Source organism: Chanodichthys erythropterus, chromosome 18, assembly GCF_024489055.1.
Source record: "Chanodichthys erythropterus isolate Z2021 chromosome 18, ASM2448905v1, whole genome shotgun sequence".
Classification (NCBI taxonomy): domain Eukaryota; kingdom Metazoa; phylum Chordata; class Actinopteri; order Cypriniformes; family Xenocyprididae; genus Chanodichthys; species Chanodichthys erythropterus.
In genome coordinates this window covers 20,785,547-20,809,597 of record NC_090238.1, presented here as the reverse complement: position 1 = coordinate 20,809,597, position 24,051 = coordinate 20,785,547, and the positions used below count along the sequence as shown (strand labels likewise).

At 36.9% G+C, this 24,051-nt stretch overlaps 1 protein-coding gene across 2 annotated transcripts; it reads right to left on the bottom strand.

Annotated features, from left to right (window-relative positions):
• On the bottom strand, nt 1-23,425 carry sgms1a (sphingomyelin synthase 1a). 2 transcript variants are annotated; one of them, XR_010892529.1, is made up of 7 exons: nt 23,225-23,425; nt 5,679-6,566; nt 5,168-5,285; nt 4,406-4,559; nt 4,066-4,232; nt 2,124-2,445; nt 1-1,439 (listed from the first exon to the last, which is right to left on the bottom strand). XR_010892529.1 is itself a non-coding variant. In XM_067367744.1 (6 exons), the coding sequence occupies exons 2-6, from the start codon at nt 6,317-6,319 to the stop codon at nt 2,266-2,268; spliced, it is 1,260 nt and encodes a 419-aa protein (XP_067223845.1). In that variant the 5' UTR covers nt 6,320-6,566; nt 23,225-23,425; the 3' UTR covers nt 1-2,265. The 2 variants fall into 2 exon arrangements, 1 of the variants encoding a protein (XP_067223845.1); XM_067367744.1 differs by having other exon boundaries at nt 1-2,445.
• Between the last annotated feature and the right edge of the window lie 626 nt (nt 23,426-24,051).

Sequence of the window (24,051 nt, the reverse complement as noted above, 5' to 3'; positions counted from 1 at the left end):
CACTCCTTGTCTCATTTTAAGAGATTGTTTAGCACAAATAACCTGGTTTACATTAGACAACAAAGTAAAGTAATTTGACAATGCTGGATTTATGATTGACAATGAAAGGAAAACAAAACAACAAAAAACAACAACATGCATTTAGAGTCATAATATCACTTCTCAAGTCATTCAGTTGGCAGTGTAACACAAAGCAAATTAACAGCTGAACAATCTGGATTTCACCAATTAAATAAACACTTAATTATATAGAACTTAAAATCTTTTATGACCCAACACTGGTTTCAATGACTTTTCTATGGTCTCAAAAAAAAAAAAAAAAACCCTAAACAATAAAACTCCATGGCATTCTTCAGCCATCCATATCCACACTAAATTATACATGCACTTTGGCTACATATTAGTACGTGTTGCACATTCATAGATCTTATCCCACTGTCAGTTTCATATGAAAGACAGAGCATAAAACCATCATCAATCAGGCTGTTACTTGGGGGAATAATAAAATAGTGTTTTCATCCTGCAGGTTTATCAGCGTGCAGGTCACTGAAGTGCAGTGTTGAGAAGAACTGTGTGGCTGGGCATCATTTTAAAGTGCTTCTGAATTTCCCTCCAGTTCTCAACTGAGGACTGTCACTTATTGTACATTCAGAGACTAGATTCAGTCCTTTTGCAGGCCCGTCTCACCTATCATTCAGTCTACCTGTCACAAAAACCTGGGTGTACCTTCAGTTTCTATTTGGTTCTTGCTCCAGAACATTTACAACACTTCTGGCTTTTTATTGAGAGACTTGATGATCCTCCCTTTGGCTAGAGGAAGCACATTTTGAGCAAACTCACTTCACATTAAAAGGAGAAATACCTCAAATACCTTCTGTTACCAAACAAACCACTTTTATAGTTTAAAACCACAAAAATAGGATGGGGGTGGTTAACTATGACAGATGAGCATGTCATGTTGTACAATGTACAACAATGATATATGTTATTTTTAATGTACAAATAACCCCATCGACACACATCATTAGTTTCATGTGTAATATTGTAAACATTCAGTTTGTATGCGTGAATCTTTTCTGTCAAGGAAGACAGTCCGACTTTCCTTAATATTATGATGGTTTCCAAATCCTAGCAGTGATTCTCAATTAAAATTTTTTTTTAAGTCAAAAAAAAATATCTCATGGTTAAAATGAGATTAATAATTGTCTTGCTATGTAAACACACACTACACAGTCATTTTTGACCACAACCTCTGCATTTTGTAAGTTAGAAACAGTTAAACTATTAAAACGACTGCATTACATTTCACTGCACATCCCTTTTTTGAAAGCAAAGACACGTCCTGTGTGAACAGCCCTTTAGTCGTGACAAAACTTGAGCAGCGTTTTGTCAGACGAGCACTATATCCTGATCGAAACACTTCATTCCAATGGATGATACTGAGAAGAAAAAGAAAATCTTCAGTAATGAATAATTGAACACAGTTATCCAATTAATACACAAGGAAGTGTGCTCAGGGTTGATTTGAAGGATTGTTGTAATGCGAAAGGCAGAACTGAACTCCCACATTCATAGCTTCTATAAAAACATACTGCCCCTCTTAATGATTACGGGTCAAGAAAAACATTCAGACAGACAACATTGTTGGTTAACACGTTATATAAATGTTTAAAGCATGTATATCGTGGATGTATGGATGTGTGTGTATGAGTATATTACATGTGTATATGCGTGTGTGGAAGAAAGGCACTAGAAAACACTGAAGCTGTACGGGTTTCAGCTATCAGGAAGGTACAAATCTAAAAAAGATATTCTATTTGGACGACACTTTTTGGAAAATAAACCTGCGAAATATTTAGAAAAAATTCTTGCTCCAGAATTAATAAAGTTATTACAAAAAGATGCTTTTTAAAAAGAAAATCTGTTTCTAGAAGTGTTCCAGTTTATTCAATACAGTTTTGGCAGGTAAATGAACCTTAAATTACATATTCTGCGAGGCCAAGTCCATGGAGAAGACAGCAGGAAGGCTCAGTTCTCTATGACACCAAGGCCTGGTCATTTTTAACCAAAAAGAGCAGCAAATCGAATCCACTTGTTAGATGCTCTGCTCTACATATACATACCTGCTAGGGATGTTGAAATGCTTCGAATAATACAAAATGATCGGTGTATATGCGTCACAGTGCTCAACCAGTTTTGCAGGGCTTGATGGGAAGAGCAGTTTCTCAGAGTCTCACAGAGCTCCAGCCAATCGGGATTCACGGATCACGACTCACGGGAGTCCAGCTTACTGTACTTAACCCGGGTGCTCTTCAATATTCGCAACAAGAATGGTAGCTGGTAGTTTCGAGGCACAATGCCACGGACGTTACTCTCAAAGTACTGGAATGGGCCGAACCACCACACACGAGAGAACAGGTTGCCAGTGGAATTTTCCTTTAGAGCCTATAGGACAGCACAAGAGATTAAGTTAGGAGACAAAATAGATTTTTTAATACCACTGTTTTCCAGTTCTTCAGAAATGGATCAAATGCAGATGGAGGAAGAAAGTTACCCATCAATTGCAGCAACATTCATTTTTTCAGCTGCACACCCTCAAAATCAAAATACTGCCTTGATCAATATAATCAAAAGACCATCTACGTACATATAATCACAGTATTTTTTTATTTTTCCAATGTCTTGATAAATGTCTATTATTAATAATAATAATAATAATAATAATAATAATATTATTATTATATGCAGTGTTGGGGGTAACGCACTACAAGTAACAAGTTACATAATCAGATTACTTTTTTTAACTAACAAGTGAAGTAATGCATTTTAAATTTACTACAAAATATCTGTTACTTTTTCAAACAAGTTCTCATTTATTGACAAACACCTCTCTTGTCCACATGTATTTGACTTTCTTTTTTCTGATGAACACAATCAGAGATATTTTAATAAATATCCTGACACATCTGAGTGTTAAATTGCAGTGAATGGGACCAACAAATATGAAGCTCAAGAAAGTACATCGATCCATCATTCATAAACGTACTCCACACGGCTCCGGGGGGGTTAATAAAGATCTTCTGAAGCGATGCGTTTGTGTTAGAATAGAAAATATCCATATGTAACAAGTTATAAAGTAAAATATCTAGCTTCCACCAGAACGCCTTCCGTATATGATGTTTTATTAACAAAATTCGGGAAGAGCAAGTTCAGATAAGTAACCTAATTAGCACAGGTGGAGAGCATTCAGTTAATCAACTCAACCAATGTCAAAAGGTATAAATTCAGCAGACTGACTTCTGTTCATCTGAGAGTTTATCAGCATCCCTCCTCCACCCCATCTCCTCACTTATAGTTCTATCTACTTTTACCACACCAGGGGGAGTACTCTGGGTTCGGGCCAAAATTCAGAGCTCGGAGCCCTCTCCCCGGACAGCACGCCAAATACGCAAAACTTTACTCCATTTAATTATATGGATATGTGAACTCGTGAATCAACTTACGAAGAAAGCATAACTGATGTTAATTTTCATAAGTTGAATAGGAAGGCACAGGACGTAGCGTATATTTAATACAACTCCGATTGTGTTCCATGGGCGTGGGAAGTGGGGGTACTGCAGCACCTTCTGTTTTCACAGGACAGTAAATGCAACGCAAATTTTTGTTCAGTTACATTTATTCATTTTTATTATTTAATAAATTTGTTTGTAATAAACACCTTAAATGGGCTATAAAAATGTTGTTGGTTTCCACTCACTGCTCAAAACGCCAGACATACTTTTGTTCGAAGCTGAATGCTTTGCATGCTGGCAAATCCTGATTAAAAAAAGTGTAGAAAATAAAATTAAGGTTTCGATTATATATTTTTTTTATTGTGGAGTGAATACCATATCACTAAAAGCATTACAGTTATGACTGAAATATACCTCAGATACCTGCTGAATCATATGAGACACATTCACAACATGCTTTTTCAAAAAAATAATGTATGAAATATTAAGCAAGCACAAGATGCTTCAATCTGGTAAATCAGCAGAGGTTTCTCAGTTTCAACTCCAAATTTACCTGCTGATTGGCCATTGTATGGTACCACCAGAAGAGGCGTGTGGTCATGAAGTAGGCCAACACCACGTCGATGGTGTAGTGGTCATGAGCCAACAGGATGCAGAAGATACCGACAGCACTCAGGCACCAGCAGAGCCAGTGATACCACCAGAACCTCCGTGGAGAATCTGTCACCCATAAAATAAAAAACTGAATTCTGTGTATTTTTTTTTTTTACAGTGTAGGCAGAAGTAACAAACAGATGTAATCTTTGGTTTTATGTATGCTAGATTGTGTTATTGCTCTTCATGTCCACTAGATGGAGTTATCAACAAACCAAATTATGAATGTGTGTACTCACACTCTTTAATAAAGAGGTACGTTAATGTCAGCATCACTGTGTGTCCACTGTACAGGTAATCGCCACACAAAGAGTGAGAGCCAGTGATTGACAGGCCACCACCTGCCATCATTTTCATTACCCGCCGTGACTGGGCCTCCCAGTCACCAAAGAGCTAGAACACACACACATAAGCATAAACATAAACATGCACAAACACATATATAGATTGTATAGATAGAAAACAACTGTTTTCTTCACTACTTTATTGTCGTTCTCTTCAAGTAATTATTTTGTCTTCTATTTGCTTATAGTACACACAAATTTGTCTATATATATATATATTATATATATATATATATATATATATATATATATATATATATATATATATATATATATATATATATATATATATATATATATATATATATATATAGCATAAAATTATTATTATTATTTTTTTTTTGTTAACATATTTTCATAAAATGAAACCAGAAACCAGACAGTGACCAAAAATCACTTTGTTAGAAACATAAAAATGGTGAACAATACTTATGTGCTGCATCAAGGTTATAAGCTTTGTGACCAAACTATAGGTCATTATTCACCGATAATCTCTGCTGTAGCTCTAAAAGTGTGAATGGGAAGTGATAGCTATGGCAGAGGGGAAGATTTTTGATTTCACATCCATTAACCACTTCAAAATCAACGGTATGCCTATTCTGGATCAACTAGACCAGCATTAACCATAATGGTTAAGTTTCATTCTTCAGCGGTTACCTTTGGGGAGCACTTGAAGTGCATGCCTGGCACAGGTAATGTTGTAACGTACATGGTCACGCATCTGTACAAATACAGAGTTCCCACAATAAAAAAGAACCGACGGCCGATTATGGACCTGCAAACAGAGAGAAATCAGGGTCAGAGTTAGAGAAAATAACAGATATACCCCAATATACTGATGAAGAACGACCTGATGTGACGTCATTATTGTGGACAATGGAGGGCCTTGGAATCAAAAAGGTTGAAAACCACTGGCATAATGTGTCAATTCACACCACACAGACAAATGCCAACAAACACGTCTGTTGGGTTTTGTCGGATCAGTGTGTTACCCTGTCAGCGTCTGTTGGCGTTGGTCGGGGTTTGTATTCACCTCACTGAACACGTTCAATCAGCGTTTGTTTGGGCAGTGTGAACATGAGTTATTTTTCATAAAATTCTAAATCTAGCGGCCAACTTGTTTGTTGGCGTTTGTCTGTGTGGTGTAAATTGGCCATAAGGAACTAACCTGTGTTTAAGCAGAAGCCACTGTGTAAACCACAGTCCCACAAGCAGCATGCCATTGATCTCACAGATGGAAAACGCCCACTCCACACGATCAAACAGATCAAAGAATTTATCCGGGAGGGGCGGGGACTCTTCCTTGGGTGGGACGCGTTCATGCACCACTGAGATCACAACTGTTGTTGTGAGGAAGCAGCACAGAGCGTACAGGAAGGCCACACCTGTTTTGAACCATTCAGTGGGATACGGCGTGCGCTCCTGCTCAGGCAGCGGTGGAACCAAGATGCGAACTACATCAGAGTGCAAGCCGTTCTTTGGAACGCCGTTGAGAATCTTGCCGTTGCTAACACTTCCGTTGGCAAGGGCGCCGCTGACGTGACCGTTGGCGTGGTGATTGTTTTCATGGTTGTTGCTCTTGTGTGCCTTCATGTGGCTGGTGAAGCGCAAAGTCTCTATGCGCTCCAAAAGCTGTCGACCACTGTCCCCGGTAACCAGGGACAAAGGCGAGGCGTTAAAGTCTTCCTCCGAGAGTTGCAAGAGTGAAGGGCCGTCCACGTTCCGCAACGCATCTGTGTACTCCTGCATGCCCTCATCGGTCAGCCAATCAGAGACGTCACTAGCTGTCCACAGCCTCACCTCCTTCATGTCTGGGTGAGAGGGAGTAGGAGGGCCGTTTCAGGGGCTGGGGAGGGGAGTTGAGCCCACACTCAGCAGTTTGGTGCCCCGAAAGCAGTCATAGCGCCTCTGGGACATTGGAAGAGTGTAGCTGAGAGGTCCAGATTTTTACCCCTCCACCTCCACTGTGTTAAACGGAGCAATGGCAAAGTCTGACAAATTTTGTAGTCTCAAGGATGATGAATCCCTTAGTGTCAGCGTGCACCAATGTATGGCCCTGAAAAAAGAAAAGAACATTGAAGTTAGCTAACAGATTGTGATGTGTATACAGAAAAAGCAAATATTTGCCTTAGCGGTCCTAGAAAAGAACATAATCTTTGCTGAAAATTATGCAGACATTTGTGTGTCCAGAGCATGCATCCTGTTTGACAGTGTTGCCCAAAAACAGGAACTGTAACATAGAAATAAATAAAAAAATAAAAATTAAATAAAAATGAAAAAAACGTCTCCATTTTCTTTGGTCACGTGATCATTCTAATATGCTGATCTGGTGGTCAAGAAACATTTATTATTATCATCAATGTTGAAAACATGCTGCTTAATATTATTGTGGAAACCTGCATACATTTTTTCAGTATTCTTTGATGAACAGAAAGAGTAAAATAACAGCTTTTATTTGAAGCAGAAATATTTTGTAACATTATAAATGACTTTACAGTAACTTTTGATCAATTTAATGCATCCTTGCTGAGTGAAAGTAATATGTTTTTTTCAGAGAAAAAAAATAAAATAAAAAAATCTTACTGACCCCAAACTTTTGCATACATGTAAATATTTTACCAATATACTATACTAATATACTGTTAATAAATATATTAAAATATTTCATAATGATTAATGGGATGTGTCATTCCTTGATGCAGTCGATTTTTTCCAGTTGTCATTTGCTTTTTTTTCGTTGAAGTTTGTAATGTTGTAATTCATCTCTGAGCTGTTTGGTTTGGTTCGAAGCTGCGGAAAATAGAAACATAAATGGGAAATCTCCCAAACCAAGAACTGGCCAGCCACTGCTATTCTGTTCTGTTCCAATTTATTGGTAGGCCCATAAAATGTAGCTAATTTTAGAGTTGTACAAACTTTATAAAAAAAAAATAATAATAATAAAAATCTATATTTTCAGCTTTGACTATATGCAGATTGACACAGGGCACAGTTAGATATTATATTACTTGTTACATAACAATTACGCCACACGCACCCTCAATGTTCTGGAATTCTCTGGAATTATGACTTCTACTTGCCAAGCTATAACTTGTGCACGTGTGTAATTGAGCATAAAACAAAAAACAAACAAACAAACAAACAAACAAACAAACAAACAAACAAACAAACAAACAAACAAACAAACAAACAAACAAACAAACAAACAAACAAACAAACAAACAAACAAACAAACAAACAAACAAAGAGAGAGAGAGAGAGAGAGAGAGAGAGAGAGAGAGAGAGAGAGAGAGAGAGAGAGAGAGAGAGAGAGAGAGAGAGAGAGAGAGAGAGAGAGAGAGAGAGAGAGAGAGAGAGAGAGAGAGAGAGAGAGAGAGAGAGAGAGAGAGAGAGATTAAAAGTCTCTGACTCAACACTATGTCTGGAAGACCTTTGGTAATTAAATCAGCTTAGGGGAAAAATACCCTCTCTCACACACAAAGAATAACCAGTCAGCAATAAGAAGGTAAATAGCAACAAGTAAATAGCAACTTGGAAATTATGCCAGATAACCACAGGGCATTTGTCAGATGACCAGCCAACCATTAGCTTTCATCCTTTTAGCAGTGATAGAAATCTGTGTTGTTCTTAGTGAACTGACCTGTGGGTAAAAGCTGATTTAGTTTTCCATTTTCCACAGTATGTATTCTTGTTTCATTTTAAATTCATTTTGTTTTAATTTCATTATTTTAATGTTCTGTCCATCAGCCCTTACATCTTATACTGTCACTAAACTGGTTCTGCCATTAATGAGGTCATCTTGTTTCCTTATTATTTGTAAGTTATCATGTTACATCACATTGCGTTTATGAGAAATACAAGGAGTATTTGTTAACAGCGCCAAAGCACTTCTTTGATTGAAATATCTTTTTGCATTTTAAAAGTTACATTTTAACTTAGGCTGTTAAACTTCAACATGATCCTGTTAAACAACAAGAGGACAAGTTGAAGGCTATGATTTTGAATTTTGACAAGGCATAAACATTTAGATGTTAGACAACAGGAGTCACTTGAGAAAATTCAACTCCGTTATATAAACGTTCTTAAAATACAGTACACATGGCTTGATCGGTTTCACCAGCTCACTCTGTAATATATATTAGCCAACAATAAACTTGTAAATAGCTTTACAGCCTCTCTGGTAACTCTTTACAATAGGTCTCATTGGTTAACATTAGTTAATGCATTAACTAACATGAACTAATGATGAGCAATACATTTGTTACATTATTTAATAATCTTTGTTAATGTTAGTTATTAAAAATGTTCATGTTAGTTTACAGTGCATTAACTAATATACAACAGATAACAGATACCAGATACAAAATTTGATCGTAAAAATGTAAATGACGACATTAACATTAACTAAGATTAATAAATGCGGTAGAAGTATTGTTCATTCTTACTTCACAGTAACTAATGAAGTTATGTTAACAAATGAAACCTGTAAGGTAACAAATGAAAAGTGTTACTGCCTCTCCACTTGACATTTTCTATTCAACACTCTTAAAACAATGCATTTATATTCAATACAATTATTAATGAGTATTCTGCTGTTAATTATGCTCATTACAGTCAGTGGTAAACAGTATGTATTTTATGAAGTTTATCATGATACATTAGATTAAAAAGCTTTAAATGAACCATGAACAAACTGACAACGTGAATAAATAAATCTCACCTTGACTAGAATAAAACCTAATCAATAAGATTATCTATAAATTGTAATTTATAGATAATCTTGCAGATGCTTTGTACACAAACCAAACGCACAGCCTTTCCCCCCAAAACTGTTCAAAGTGGTGACGCCTAAAACATCCATGAATGGAAAAGCGACAGCATCTGATACAAGAAAAAAAAAACAAAAGCAGATGTTGGCCAGCTTGTGCAAGAACACCCACGTGGATAAACACTGACTTCAGCATACAGCTGACAGTACAATAAAAAAACCTGCGTGACTGATAAACACAATACTGAACACAACAACACAATCTTCCAAGAAAACACCAAAATCACTTTCACCTCTCAAGACCTACCGTCTTCACCTTTATTACTTCAGACATTTTCCTTTGCTCATTCTCTTGTCAGAAAACCTTTACATTTTCATTTCATAGATATTGTAACACTGATTTAGCATTTACTCATTTTTCCTAGGGTGTCACATGTCAGTCATATAACAGCTGATCTTCATAATTTAATGATGTGACCATAAAAAAAAAAAAAAAAAAAAAATATATATGCTGGTGATCCTTTGAATCTTAAAAATGAAACTGGATTAAGGATCTAATCATTGCCTTAACTCATTGCCCAGTTTCACTGCCTGATAATTACAGAATCAAGGAGATATTCAATTGGATTTTATGCAATGGCATATCATAGAAAATGAAATATCATGAAATGTTATGGAATTTAATGTCATACAGATTCATAGAATTCCAAGGAATTTCATGACATACCATTTCATACTATTCTAACATTCTGTAAAATTCTGTGAACATTAAATAACAAAACATAATATTTAATATAAGACCTTTTTATAGCACGTAATTCTAAAATCTAGGTGGGAGGACAAGCCCAAAACAGAGAAGCATTTTTAAAAATAAGGAAAATTAATTTTAAAAACAATGCAAAAGATTGAGTAATGATATAACATTTTCCTTTAAAACTAAACGCATTTCATCATTTCTTTCTTTTTAAAGCTGCAGTACATAGTTTTGCTTCTTTGTCGCCATCTCTGTTTGAAACCTGCAATTGCAGTTGTTTGCGGAATTATTATCTGTACGTGCATTGTGCCTCGGCACGGATGATTCTAATATTTGCTGTCAATCATTACACCAGCATGGATATTGTGCTTTGGAATCAGATTGTAGTCTTGGAAGTATGACCAAAATAAGAATTTTCACCAGAAAATGTCATCTGAACAAGTAAGTAACATGTCTGCCACTTTTGTTCTGACTGAGGAAAAACAACATTACAGTAAATCGCACGGCCAAAGGTGATTAAATCTAACGATAGCTTAGCTCGGATTACGTCAAACTGTGCAAATTATTATTATTATTGTTATATTTTGTTCTCAAATTGTTAGTTAACAATGTCAGCATTGCGTGACTATATGTATTTGGTGTGTATTAGCGTTACCTATAGATCTAAACATTAATTTGTCATACCATACAATCCGCCATCAGAATAAGTTTAATTATTGCAGCTGCTGTGAGAAAAGGCTAGCCTAAATGATCCGTCTCACATGCGATATAGCCTACTAGCTGGGACTCGTTTTCAGACGTGACACAATGACGCAAAGACAAACAGCAACATGCTCGAATTTCCCGCAAAAACCCGCCTTTCCACCGGAATTATAAAACACTATTACAAGCTTACCATTGTGAATCGGGCTAAGGTAAGGAGATAGTTTTGAACACTGGCTGGTTATGTACATGCTGAAAAATTGATTTTGGATAATTCTTAACCAAAACAAACAAAAAAAGCAATACAGACAGCAGCTTTAAAATAATAGGGGACAGAAAATTTAGCAAAAAATGCACATTCACAAAACATATCAACAGCAGAACAGATCACAGTGTATTGACCAACTCATCTTTAAAAACAACATTTTTGCATGACTAAAACTGAATAAACATAGTAAAAATTTAATGCCATACAAGCTTTATATTTGTGTATAGCTGCACAGTTTTCATCACCTCTCATTCATTTTAAATCATCTTAAAACAAACATGGCCTCTTAACACACCTGGCTCAGTTCCTATTCACAAAAGGTGGTAAATATTTACAGAACACACATTCAAGGACACAACTCCTAGACATATGTGCATGCAAACAAAAGGAAAAAAATCGGCAAGCAAGAAAAAGGAACAGAAGCGTCATCTGGCCATTGAAATCTGTATCCTAACAATATTGTCCAATAATGTTCTTTATTATGCAGTCCAGCTGATGGTAATGTGGAAACAATCATGTGTGTCACTGGTGACACTTTTGTTTAACACGATAAACACAAAATTTATGACATTTTTGCTATCACAAAAGAATACTTATAGGACTATACATAGCCAATATTACATAAAGACCAATGTTGGGCCAAACAGCACACTGATTTCTTCACTAACTGCAGTTAGTCATGCAATAGCACAGACACACACACTTGTGCAGGTCAATACACAAATAGGACAACTAAGCACACTCTCTTGGTTTCTAATTATCACACTGTGTGCATTTTCAGAGAAGCCGCAGTTCTCTTTAAATTCATGGCAGAGATAAACAGCTCATTTGCCTCTATTCTCGCAGCAAGCACACTAGCTGGATATAAAGATTTGCTTACAACTGGACAATTTGGTTAATATTTAAATTTTTTACTTCATTTAAAATTTTATGACAGTAAAAGTAATTCGTTTGACGACCCATACAATTCTATCAGTCATTTCTGAATTATATACAATATATAGTTATAAATTTGTGGCATTGTACTTTTGGTTTAGTTTAGATTCTATCTAGTGATGGCCAATTTCAAAACACTGCTTCATAAGGCTTTGAAGTTTTACGAGTCTTTTGTTTCGAATCAGTGGTTTAGAGCGTGTATCAAACTGCCAAAGTCACATGATTTCAGTAAACGAGGCTTCGTTATGACAGCGTTTCAATCTTTCAATGTGACATTGGCAGTTTGATACGCGCTCTGAACCACTGATTTGAAACAAAAGATTCATAAAGCTTTGAAGCTTCATTAAGCAGTGTTTTGAAATCAGCGATTACTAGATATTGTTAAATAAAGTCACTATTTTTTTTTTTTTTTTGGTGCACAAAAAGTATTCTTGTCACTTCATAACAATAAGGTTGAACCACTGTAGTCACATGAACTGTATTACGTCTTTAGTAGCTTTCTGGGAATTGAAAGTGTTAATTGCAGGCCTCGCTGAGCTATTAAATTTTATGAAAATTAGTGTTCCGAAGATGAACGCAGGTCTTACGGGTGTGGAATGATGTGAGGGTGGAGTAATTAATTAATGACAGAATTTTCATTATTGGGTGAACTAACCCTTTAAATTGCAAAAGTGTACATGCACTTATCACTAATATTATCTCGAGAACTCTTGCACATTTTTATAAATTGTGAACTTTGTGCTTTAGGAACCATTTTGCATTTTACTTGTTATCTGAAAACACTACTATTTTTAATCTGAATGATGACATTTAAAAATTCTAATTTAACAGATTACATAAAATACTTAACTAATTATCTTTCAATGTTGTCAGAGAGCTCAGTAAAGCAAAAAATGTGAATATTCAACATCTTAAGACGCCAAATCAAAGGTCACGCTGTTAAGAAGTCATTTATGGAAGATGCAGGTGTATGAACAACCAGTTGTGTAACCACAATCACTGAGAGATACTGTCCTTGAGAGCTTTAGTTCTCAACTTTCTCACAAGCTTTAGCTCTAGGCTGTGGGAAAGCAAATGTTTTTTTAGAAAAGGAAAGCAAACCATCTACTCGAATCTCTGACTGTGCTCTGCAAGTGTGTGTGTATTTTTCCATTAGGAGACATCTTCAGTGTCCATCTCCGTGACTCCGGATGGCACAGATCAATTCATCAGTGCTTCAAAGACTAAGACACCACACCATTTTGGTGTTCTCCTTGCTACACTACCCTACATCTACAGCCCACATCCTCTTCACAGATGTGTTCCTTTACATAGCACTGCAAACCAGAATCTGCCACAGATGCCATTTTTGTCATGTTTATTTTCATTTAAGCATTAGGTCAGGGGCCCTCAGTTCCTGTAGGGCGAGAGACCAAAACACATCTGATCCAGCTAATCAATTTCTTCAGGCTTATTTGAAAATGAATGCTACCTTCACTAATGACATTGGACATGAATGCCCTCTCAAGTCATATTTACAACTGTAAAGCTCGGGGGTAATTTTGATACCCACGTTCCTGAGATGGGCAGGTCATAAACTTTAAACATGGTCGAGGGGAGAACGATTTCCGCTGTGACTGCTATTCTTTATTAGTTTCCTCCACAACAGAGACACTGCCTTGTCTTTTCATTTAAGTAATGCATATTTACATATATGAATAATCAACTGAAGCATATTGTATGTTTTATACACAGCCAAAATAGTTGTATTTGACCAAAATTCCATAATCTACATAGCATGGTGAATGTTTATGGTTGTTGTTAGTGAATGTGATGCCAATTTATTGGGGAAAATCTTATTAAATCCAAAATAATATAGCAAGAATAAACCTGGTGTCTATGGGAAAACAGTCTATGGGAAAGTAGCCCATTTTCAATTATTGTGAGGTTTCACCTCAACTTCAACTCCCCTATGACTTCTTCTGTGAAAAATAAAAGTAGATATTCTATAAATATATATATATATATATATATATATATACACACACAAACCCAATTCCAAAAAAGTTGGGACACTGTACAAATTGTGAATAAAGGAATGCAATAATTTACATCTCTCATAAACTTATATTTTATTCACAATAGAATATAGATACCATATCAAATGTTGAAAGTGAGACATTTTGAAGTGTCATGCCAAATATTGGCTCATTTTGGATTTCATGAGAGCTACACATTTCAAAAAGTTGGGACAGGTGGCAATAAGAGGCCGGAAAAGTTAAATGTACATATAAGGAACAGCTGGAGGACCAATTCGCAACTTAAGTCAATTGGCAACATGATTGGGTATAAAAAGAGCCTCTCAGAGTGGCAGTGTCTCTCAGAAGTCAAGATGGGCAGAGGATCACCAATTACACCAATGCTGCGAAAAATAGTGGAGCAATATCAGAAAGGAGTTTCTCAGAGAAAAATTGCAAAGAGTTTAAAGTTATCATCATCTGCAGTGCATAATATCATCCAAAGATTCAGAGAATCTGGAACAATCTCTGTGCGCAAGGGTCAAGGCCGGAAAACCATACTGGATGCCCATGATCTTCGGGCCTTAGACGGCACTGCATCACATACAGGAATGCTACTGTAATGGAAATCACAACATTGGCTCAGGAATACTTCCAGAAAACATTGTCGGTGAACACAATCCACCGTGCCATTCGCCGTTGCCGGCTAAAACTCTATAGGTCAAAAAAGAAGCCATATCTAAACATGATCCAGAAGCACAGGCATTTTCTCTGGGCCAAGGCTCATTTAAAATGGACTGTGGCAAAGTCGAAAACTGTTCTGTGGTCAGACGAATCAAAATTTGAAGTTCTTTTTGGAAAACTGGGACGCCATGACATCCGGACTAAAGAGTACAAGGACAACCCACATTGTTATCAGCGCTCAGTTCAGAAGCCTGCATCTCTGATGGTATGGGGTTGCGTGTGGCATGGGCAGCTTACACATCTGGAAAGGCACCATCAATGCTGAAAGGTATATCCAAGTTCTAGAACAACATATGCTCCCATCCAGACGTCGTCTCTTTCAGGGAAGACCTTGCATTTTCCAACATGACAATGCCAGACCACATACTGCATCAATTACAACATCATGGCTGTGTAGAAGGATACTGAAATGGCCAGCCTGCAGTCCAGATCTTTCACCCATAGAAAACATTTGGCGCATCATAAAGAGGAAGATGTGACAAAGAAGACCTAAGACAGTTGAGCAACTAGAAGCCTGTATTAGACAAGAATGGGACAACATTCCTATTCCTAAACTTGAGCAGCTTGTCTCCTCAGTCCCCAGACATTTGCAGACTGTTATAAAAAGAAGAGGGGATGCCACACAGTGGTAAACATGGCCTTGTCCCAACTTTTTTGAGATGTGTTGATGCCATGAAATTTAAAATCAACTTATTTTTCCTGTAAAATGATACATTTTCTCAGTTTAAACATTTGATATGTCATCTATGTTGTATTCTGAATAAACTATTGAAATTTGAAACTTCTACATCATTGCATTCTGTTTTTATTCACAATTTGTACAGTGTCCCAACTTTTTTGGAATCGGTTTGTATCTATTATATATATAGAGAGAGAGAGATAGAGAGAGAGATAGAGATAGAGATAGAGATAGAGAGAGAGAACAGGATTACTCCTGACCCAGCAATATAGATACACGCATCATTTTTGGTATTCCCTCAAAAAAAAAAAAAAAAAAAAAAAAAAAAAAGGTTGTTGTCCACAAGTCTGTTGAAGGTCTTTTTTTCCCCACACCCTGCCTGTGTGTGTAGATAATGAAAAGGAGCAGAGCAGCTGCTACTCTTATTACCAAAATACAGTCCTTTATTTTCTTGAAATGAAACACAATGTAACTGCTATTATGCAAAACATGTGCTCCTCCTTTAGTGTGACCTTGACCAATGTCTTCATCCATCCCAGCTCCTCTAAACACCTGTGACTCTAGGTACAACCTCCCATAACCTCAGCTCTGCCTGTTATACATTTGCATTTTTAAATGTTTTCATTAATTAATCTTATTAGTATGCATGTTTTCATAACCATCCCCTAAGCAGCAACTATCTGACCTCCACATAACTTGGATGTTTTTGTCTCCTTCCCGCAGGTCACACGTTCAAATTGTAAAGCGCTTCCTCAAACTTAAATTTCCTGCCACATATTTCCAAATTTCTCTTCCTTGTTCTCTTTTTCTGTTTCACTTTTTTCCTTATATGTTTGGTTTCTCTATATTTGGTTTGTAATGTCACACAATTAATTTGAATAAAAATACAACCAGCAATGTCATGTAACAGTAATGTACAGTATACTCTGGACAGTTTGATGAAATATTTGTTTTGGCTTACACAATTTATCTTCTGTTCTTTGCCCGCAGCATAATGAACCACTGAACACACAAACACACACATTCATAAACACTGGCACACTGAAACCAAGTAGTGCGTAAAGAGTGAAAAGTCTTATAGTATCATCTTTATCATTCAAATTACAAGAACACAGTCTTCTACGCGACAAACAGAAGGGTATTGAGGGCGTTTGGGTGATTAGGTCTCCCAAAATGTGTGTTAAAGTAGTTATTACCTCATTATACTTGCACTGTGCCTGCACATGTTGTTAATAAGATTAAATTCTGATATTTAACCTCCTTAATATGCCTTGAGTTCAGTAATTGTGTTTTTATGCATGTGATGAAGTGAAGTGTGTAATCAGTGCATTAACTGGTTGAAAACACCGCTGGAATACTCCAGAGTCTTGCACTTAAAACCACATCAAAACACCACCTGCCATCTAAAAGAAGCTTGTCTAACATTCATACAAACACGATTGCAAGGCATTACAAGCCGCAGTTGGTTTTCATAGCTTTAGAGGATTCTATGGTTGTGTTCACACTTGGTTCGATTGCTCTGTTAATCAAATGAACCGCGCTAAGTGTGAATGCTGCCATCTGAACCCTGGTGCACAACAAACAAGTAGACCGAGACCCCTGAAAAGGTGTGTCTCTTGGTCTGCTTACAAACGAATTCTGGTGCGGTTCGACAGAAATATGAACACAGCATAGACTAAAGACATCTTAACGAACCAAAACCAGGATGTGATGTCACTACATGAAATGTTCAAGTGCATTTAGCCCAGCACACAGCATTGTTTTGGATGTTCAGGAAGTTACGTTACAAAATACAGTTTTCTTTTTTGTATCTTCAGGTTCGGTGTTAAAAAAAATGATAGTGTTAACGCCAAGTGAACAAAAATAAATGTATTATTTTCTTTTTTGGTCCGGACCAAAACAGAACTACAAGTGTGAACACACCCTTAACAGACAGAAAAAGAGAAACAGACAGATGACTACAAGACAAAGCCAACCCGCCTGAACAGTCCTGAAATTTTCAGTAACACTTTATTTTAAGGTGATGTAGTATTTACTACATGTACACATACTTACTATAGTAATAACAGTAAATTATGCATAATTACTTACAAGTAACTAACCCTAAACTAAACCCTAGCTGTAAATTTATAGTAAGTACATGTAGTTAATTATTACTCAGTACTTAACTGAGTAAGTACAACGTAACCATGTCACCTTAAAATAGTGTAACCAGACTTTCCCCAACCACACACACACACACTCTTACTTGTGATCTGTGACAACAAGGGGAACCTACTAATGTATTCTATGATACAGTGACTACTCATTGAGCCAAACCATTAAAAAAAAAATGTCCCAGGCCCTATGAATTTAAGGGACGGCCCTGCTTATGAATGTCGTTATTAATCTCCTTGGGATATTGATGATAAAAATATAGACCTCTTCCTATAATTAGACCGTATGACGTTTCACTTTAAGTAGGACAAATTGTATGAAAGCAAAAAACAGGAACAAGAGGATGTGTGTCTGAGTAAAAAAAGAAAAACAGAGAGATACAAAGAAAGAGAAACCACAGGAGACATGGAAAGAGAAAGGGTGGAGCATAAAAGAAACTTAGGAATCTCACATCCTCATTCATACACTGCAAAACCAGATGAATCGCCGGTTTTAATCTTACATCACATCTGACTTGTTCAGTATTACATATAGGCATGGAGTAACACATCTCAGAGACTACTCTGTTCTCCTTTCCAGTATTTAGAAACATTTTTTTCCTCACTATGGCTTCCATGATGTGGCCCAGTTTCAAGTCATTCCTTAGAAAAATAGTGGTTTAGGCACTCTTGTGTGTCTCTTTAGACTGAAACGTTCTGTAACCTTGGGTTTCCCTCCATGCCCTCAAAAAGATCAGGCAATTTTCTAAGACCAACTGTTTTAACTCCTCTCTCCTATCAAGGCTATGTGGTTTTACAACATTCTGAAGGGTCAATATTCCCCTCCAAGATATCATCCATGTAAAGCAGAAAGAACAAGGTCAAAGTCCTCACTGCTTTCAGTACATTAAGTATCAACTGTGAAGGACGCAGGAGTAGTTTTAGAGCTCTAGTGAACAATTGTTAATCAATCAGTGAGAAATATCAAGAGACACAAGGAAGAGCGATAAGGGGTCACTCATGTATATCTGAATGGATTCAGAGTACAAGGAACTCACTGGAATTCAGGTACAAATAATATTTTGCCTGTCACCGTGTCAACAGAACAGAACACTTTACCCCAAAATGAATACTTCGTCTTCATTTACTCACCCTTGTGTTACAAACCCATATGAATTTATTTCCATGGAGCACAAAGTGATGTTAGTCAGAATAGACTCAGTCACTATTCCTTTTAGTTCATGGAAAAGGATGGAAAAGAAGTGAATGGTTTTCTAACGTCTCCCTTTTTTATTCCACGGGGAAAAAAAAAAAAGACTGGAAGAAGGAAAGTCATTCATGCTTTGAACAATGTTGGAAACAATAGGACTAATGCTTGGCTTGAAACCACCCAAATGAGGTCAATAAAAAGTATTTGTGTAAAAAACAATAGTGAAATATTGTTTTAATTGTATCTTTTAACTTTTTTTACATACGCATTTTAGAACAACGTTTTAGTAAACAAAAATTAGGCTACAGAAGCCTCGTTCAGATTGTTAGTCCAAATCTGATTTTTTGTACATACCCGATTTTATAACAAGTGTGAAGGGCAAAAAAAAAAAAAAAAAATTCTCTAAATCCGTTTCAGTATGACCGCTCTGAAAGTAGACCGACTGCGCTAAATGTCTACACGGTAACAGTTTACAATAAGGTTCATTAGTTAAAAATTAGTTACTGTATTAACTAACATGATCTAACCATGAGCAATACATTTGTCACTGTATTAACTAATCTTTGTTAACGTTAGTTAATAAAAATACAGTTGTTCATTGTTTGTTCGTTCATGTTAGTTCACAGTGCATTAACTAATGTGAACAAAATTGTAATAATGTATTAGTAAATGTTGAGATTAATAAATGCTGTGAGTGCAGTTCATTATTAATTCATGTTAACTAATGAACGTTATTGTAAAGTGTAAGTGTGTACAACAAAATCGTATTTGCTTAGGAGGTAACCATGGCAACAGCTGCTCGACTGCTCTCTGTGTCATCGCGTTATAACAGACTCACACTTTACAATACATTTCGAAAAACTTTTTTTTTTTTAAACACACATTATATAAATAAAAGCTGTGAATACTCTGCATACCCAAGCCATTTGTGGACTCGGCAACTAATATTAACATTATAAATTAATAGTAATTATAAATTACTATTAAATCCCTTGTTTGATGTGTAAAATAAAGCCGACATGATTGGAAATGCATATGTAACTGTCCGTAATTTATTTATTTGCCAAACGACGGTAATTTTCTTTAAATCTGCCAGTTACGGAGACTTCTGGGTAAGCTGATCTACTGCAGCTTTTGCGCTTTCGTGCTGTTGTTATGGAGCGTCATCGTTGTCCTGCGTTCTCATTGGTTTGCTGACATATGGGGGATTTCATGGGCAGGATAAGCTGTGAGCGGATCGCTCGCCCAAGAGGAAAAATTAGCTGCTGCTGCCAGATCTCGATCGCCGAAAATCACCTTGTATGAGAGACAAAACTGACTAAATTAAAAATTTCAACTTATTTTTAAAGAATGCTGATATTGTTATTTATTATATCCTACATATATTTATTATAATTACATTTTATTTATTATTTATAATAAGTTGCTAATACTTATGTTATACTTATTTTTAAATATTAGTTTAAAAAATACTTTGCCATAGCGTTTTTTATTTGTCGTATCTGTCTTAAAGCTGCAGTCCATGATTTTTCCTCTTTGTTGCCATCTTTGTTTGAAACCTGCAATTGCAGTCATGCGGAACAGTTATCTGTACGTACGTTGTACCTCAACACAGCTCGTCAGCGCGGATGAATCTAATGTTTGCTGTCAGTCACCGCACCGGTGTGGATACTGTACTTCAGAATCAAAGATTCTACGTCTTGAAAGTGTGACCAATATAAGAATTTTCACTGGAAAATATCATCTGACAATAGGGGTGTAACGATATGCGATATGAAACCGAAATCGCGATACGCAGGTCCACGAACCTGTATCGCGATGTGAGAAGGCAGATTCGCAACACACCTCTTCCAACTCCCAGAGTTATCCTACCACATTTTTAAATTACTATAAGTATTAGGGATGTAACGATTTATCGTAGATGGTGTGTCTCAATCAGCTGTCTAGTTCAGTAAGTGTTTCGGGCACACATCGAATCTTGCAAGCAGGTTTAAACGTTTCTCATGTCAGTCTCTTGCATGGTCACGTGAGAAAAGTCGTGGCTTTCTTTCACCGCAGTGCACAGCAACAGCTGTGCTCACAGAAAAGCAAAAGACGCTTGCGATGCTTTGCTTTAAGTTCTGTGGCGCCGTTCACATATTGCGTCTTTTCCGCATGCAAGTCAGTTATTATTTTCAAATGTAGCCGCGTGGCAGGCGCGCTCATAATGGGATCGACGCGCATGCAATTCTCAACTTCTCAGAATGCCGCAAGCGCACCGCAGGTCGTGTGACAAGAATCAACCAATCAGCTATGGCCTTTCCGTAACAAAACATCAAAAGCTCAGGCGAACAGCTGATCATAGCTGTACATGGTGGTTTTTATATCTTTCTCCATCAATATATCTCGTAGTAAAACTAATGCAAGGGCTAGAAATCATTTATCCTTTGCAGAAACATCCTGATCCTCTTGGAGAGCTCAGTTCATGGTTGCATAGCAACGACCGACGCCACGGGAGCGCAAGCGCTTTGGAAAGAAGGAGAAGCGGTGCGGCCGCGCCTTCCACGTGTTTTTAGACGGGATATGTGAACTATTTAACTATTCATAATTCTAAGTTCATGTTAAATTTAACATTTTTTTTTTTCAGTGACAGACAGCCCTATTCAACTGTTAATTTGAATACAGAAGGTTTTTATTAAACTTTGAAATGTGATCTTGTATGAACAACAAGGAAAATTATTGAAATTTGTTAATGTTTTTTTAATAAATCTTGTTTGAATTTCAGTTTCATTTTGTTCAAAATATCGTGATCCGTATCGTATTGTGTACTCCGTATCGTGACCTGAGCGTATCGTTACACCCCTATCTGACAAGTAAGTAACATGTCTGCCACATTTGTTCTGACTAACTGATGAAAAAAAGCATTAGGCCTACAATAAATTGCGCTGCCAATGATGATTAAATCTAACGATCACTTAGCTCAAATCATGCGAAACCATGCAAATTATTATTACTGTTATACTTTGTTCTCAAATTGTTAATGTTAACAACATCAGCATTACTATGACTATGTGTATATTAGCGTTACCTGTAGATTTCAATTTCTGTAGCCACTCAACAGTCCAAAGTTTTTTGCTTTTTGACTACGGGTGAATCTCAGTTGTCACTGATGATTGTCATTTGGACCTTTCTGGATTACAATCCACCATCAAAATGATAAGTTTAATTATTTCAGCTGCTGTGAGAACAGGTTATAAATGATCTGCTACCAGCAGCGTCCTCACGTGATAAAACCGACTAGCCTGGACTCCTTCCTTTCTGTTTACGGACGTGACGTAATGACGCACAGAGGAACTGCTGCATGCTCAAATTTCCGGCGGAAATCCACCATGTCGCTCTTATTATAAAACATTATTACAAGCTTACTGTTGTGAATCGAGCTAAGATAATGAGATAGTTTTGAACACTGGCTGGTTATGTACTTGCTCAAATTGATTTTGGATAATTTTTAACCAAAAAAAGTAACGGACTGCAGCTTTAAATTGATACGTTTAAAGGCAAAGTATGTCGTTTCTGTGACACTAACGCACCTAGCGGATTACAAAAATACAGCATATTTTCTAAACATACCTTTCGCATGTCGCGCCTCCGTCGACTCAAACATCACAAAAGATCTTACAGGTGCTTGTTAAGACACGTCTCAACGGGTAAATATGGCCTACTCTCAATAAAAGGTCCAAATATTCGAAATACCTTTCGCTGTGTTGCTATTTGTCATGAGCAAGCAAATGAGTAAACGAACACTGAGAACGCGAGCGTCTCGCATATTAGCTATAAACCCATTCAATATTTATTTATTAGTTAGTTAGTTAGTTAGTTAGTTAAAAAGTATATATCACTAATATATCACTAACATATCTGCCCCTAGCGGTGGCAGGTCGAGTGGCAGCTCCCCTGACACGCAAAGATTTTACTCCTACTGCTTAATCGTTCGGTGGCATATTTGGCAAATGTTTTAAATAGGACATGTTAAATCGGACTAAGTGGCTTAAACAACTACCACAAAGAGCAACATGTGGGCCAGTCACCCTATAACAATTGTATCACCCACTTTTTCACACCAGTCTAGAATGTCACTGAGCTTGATATTGAGTGTGATTATTTGTTGCGGATTTTTCGTAACCTAACGCGTCTGGCGCGAAAAAAACATTACACTTGATTACGACCATCGAAGTCACGCGCTATTACCAACGAATGCTTTCCCCTCATACGCGACAAAAGCTAGCACTGACACCGTGTCGTGTCATAACGCTTCTTTACCTTCAGAAACGGTAGAGCTGGTCCAGATGCCTAGGCGAGCGATTAAAAAGAGATTACACAGAAAAGGATCACTCGACCCTAGTGGAAAATAAATTCCCATAGTCCACAGTGGGCGGTTATTATTTACATATAGAGGACTAATTGACGTCAAAAAACAAGAAACGTGTTCTTGGAAAGGCCCTGGTGAAGTAGAGATCAACAGCTCCGTTGAGTCCAACTCACCGTGTTGTTGTTGTTGTTGTTTTTTCCAAAGAAGACTTGTAGATCCTGAGCCGATCCAAGCCAAACAACACGCCTCTCGTGACAATCCCGCTGTCGAGTAAAATATCCCGTCAGATGTGGGTAACTGTGTTGTGATGGAGCTGGTGGTTTTGGCCGCGTATACGAAGCTGGAGACGCTCGCGTCAGTGGGCGGACTGTTAAAAAGCGGTCTCTGCTACGTTAAGAAGAAAAAGGAGGGGGAGGGGGATCCCACTGCCTGTGACGTATACTCGACGCCCCGCCCCCTCTCCGAGTCCAACCATAATGTAACACTGGATTTACATTCACACGTGAAATCGATATTTATGCCACATTCTTTTCCGTGACAAAACCGGTTCAGCTGGATTATATTCAGATAGTTTTTTTTGTATGGGTTTAGTTGACCTACAAACGCATTATAGTGACCTGTTTTCACTTTCAAGTTGAATTTGTTCAATGTAAAATACTTGACCAAAATAAGTGGCATATTTTTTATAGCCATATGAAAATAGCTTCACAAATCTTTACCAAAAAATAAATTCCAAATATTGTCCCTTAATACAAAAAGTTAATTTCTGACACTTATAATAAAGATCTTGAGGTCATATGTGGTTAAAACACAGAGCACCCGAATCTTCATTTTCTAATGGCATGTTATTTTAGAATATAAAATGCTTTAAAGTGCTCAGGTGGGTTTGTGCTGGTTAAACATATAATTCATGTTTACATGTTTTCTTACTTAATTAATTGTGAGTTTACAGAAAGTGAATTAACCAGACTTTATTTAATTATGACACAGTAACATATTT

What these genes read in the sequence shown, in the direction of transcription:
- sgms1a (XM_067367744.1), bottom strand. Translation starts at nt 6,319, where the DNA reads ATGAAGGAGGTGAGGCTGTGGACAGCTAGTGACGTCTCTGATTGGCTG. An exon ending in TGGCTTCTGCTTAAACACAG is followed by an intron (nt 5,286 to 5,678) that starts GTTAGTTCCTTA and finishes CTCTGTTTGCAG; the next exon opens with GTCCATAATCGGCCGTCGGT. An exon ending in GTACCTCTTTATTAAAGAGT is followed by an intron (nt 4,233 to 4,405) that starts GTGAGTACACAC and finishes TATGGGTGACAG; the next exon opens with ATTCTCCACGGAGGTTCTGG.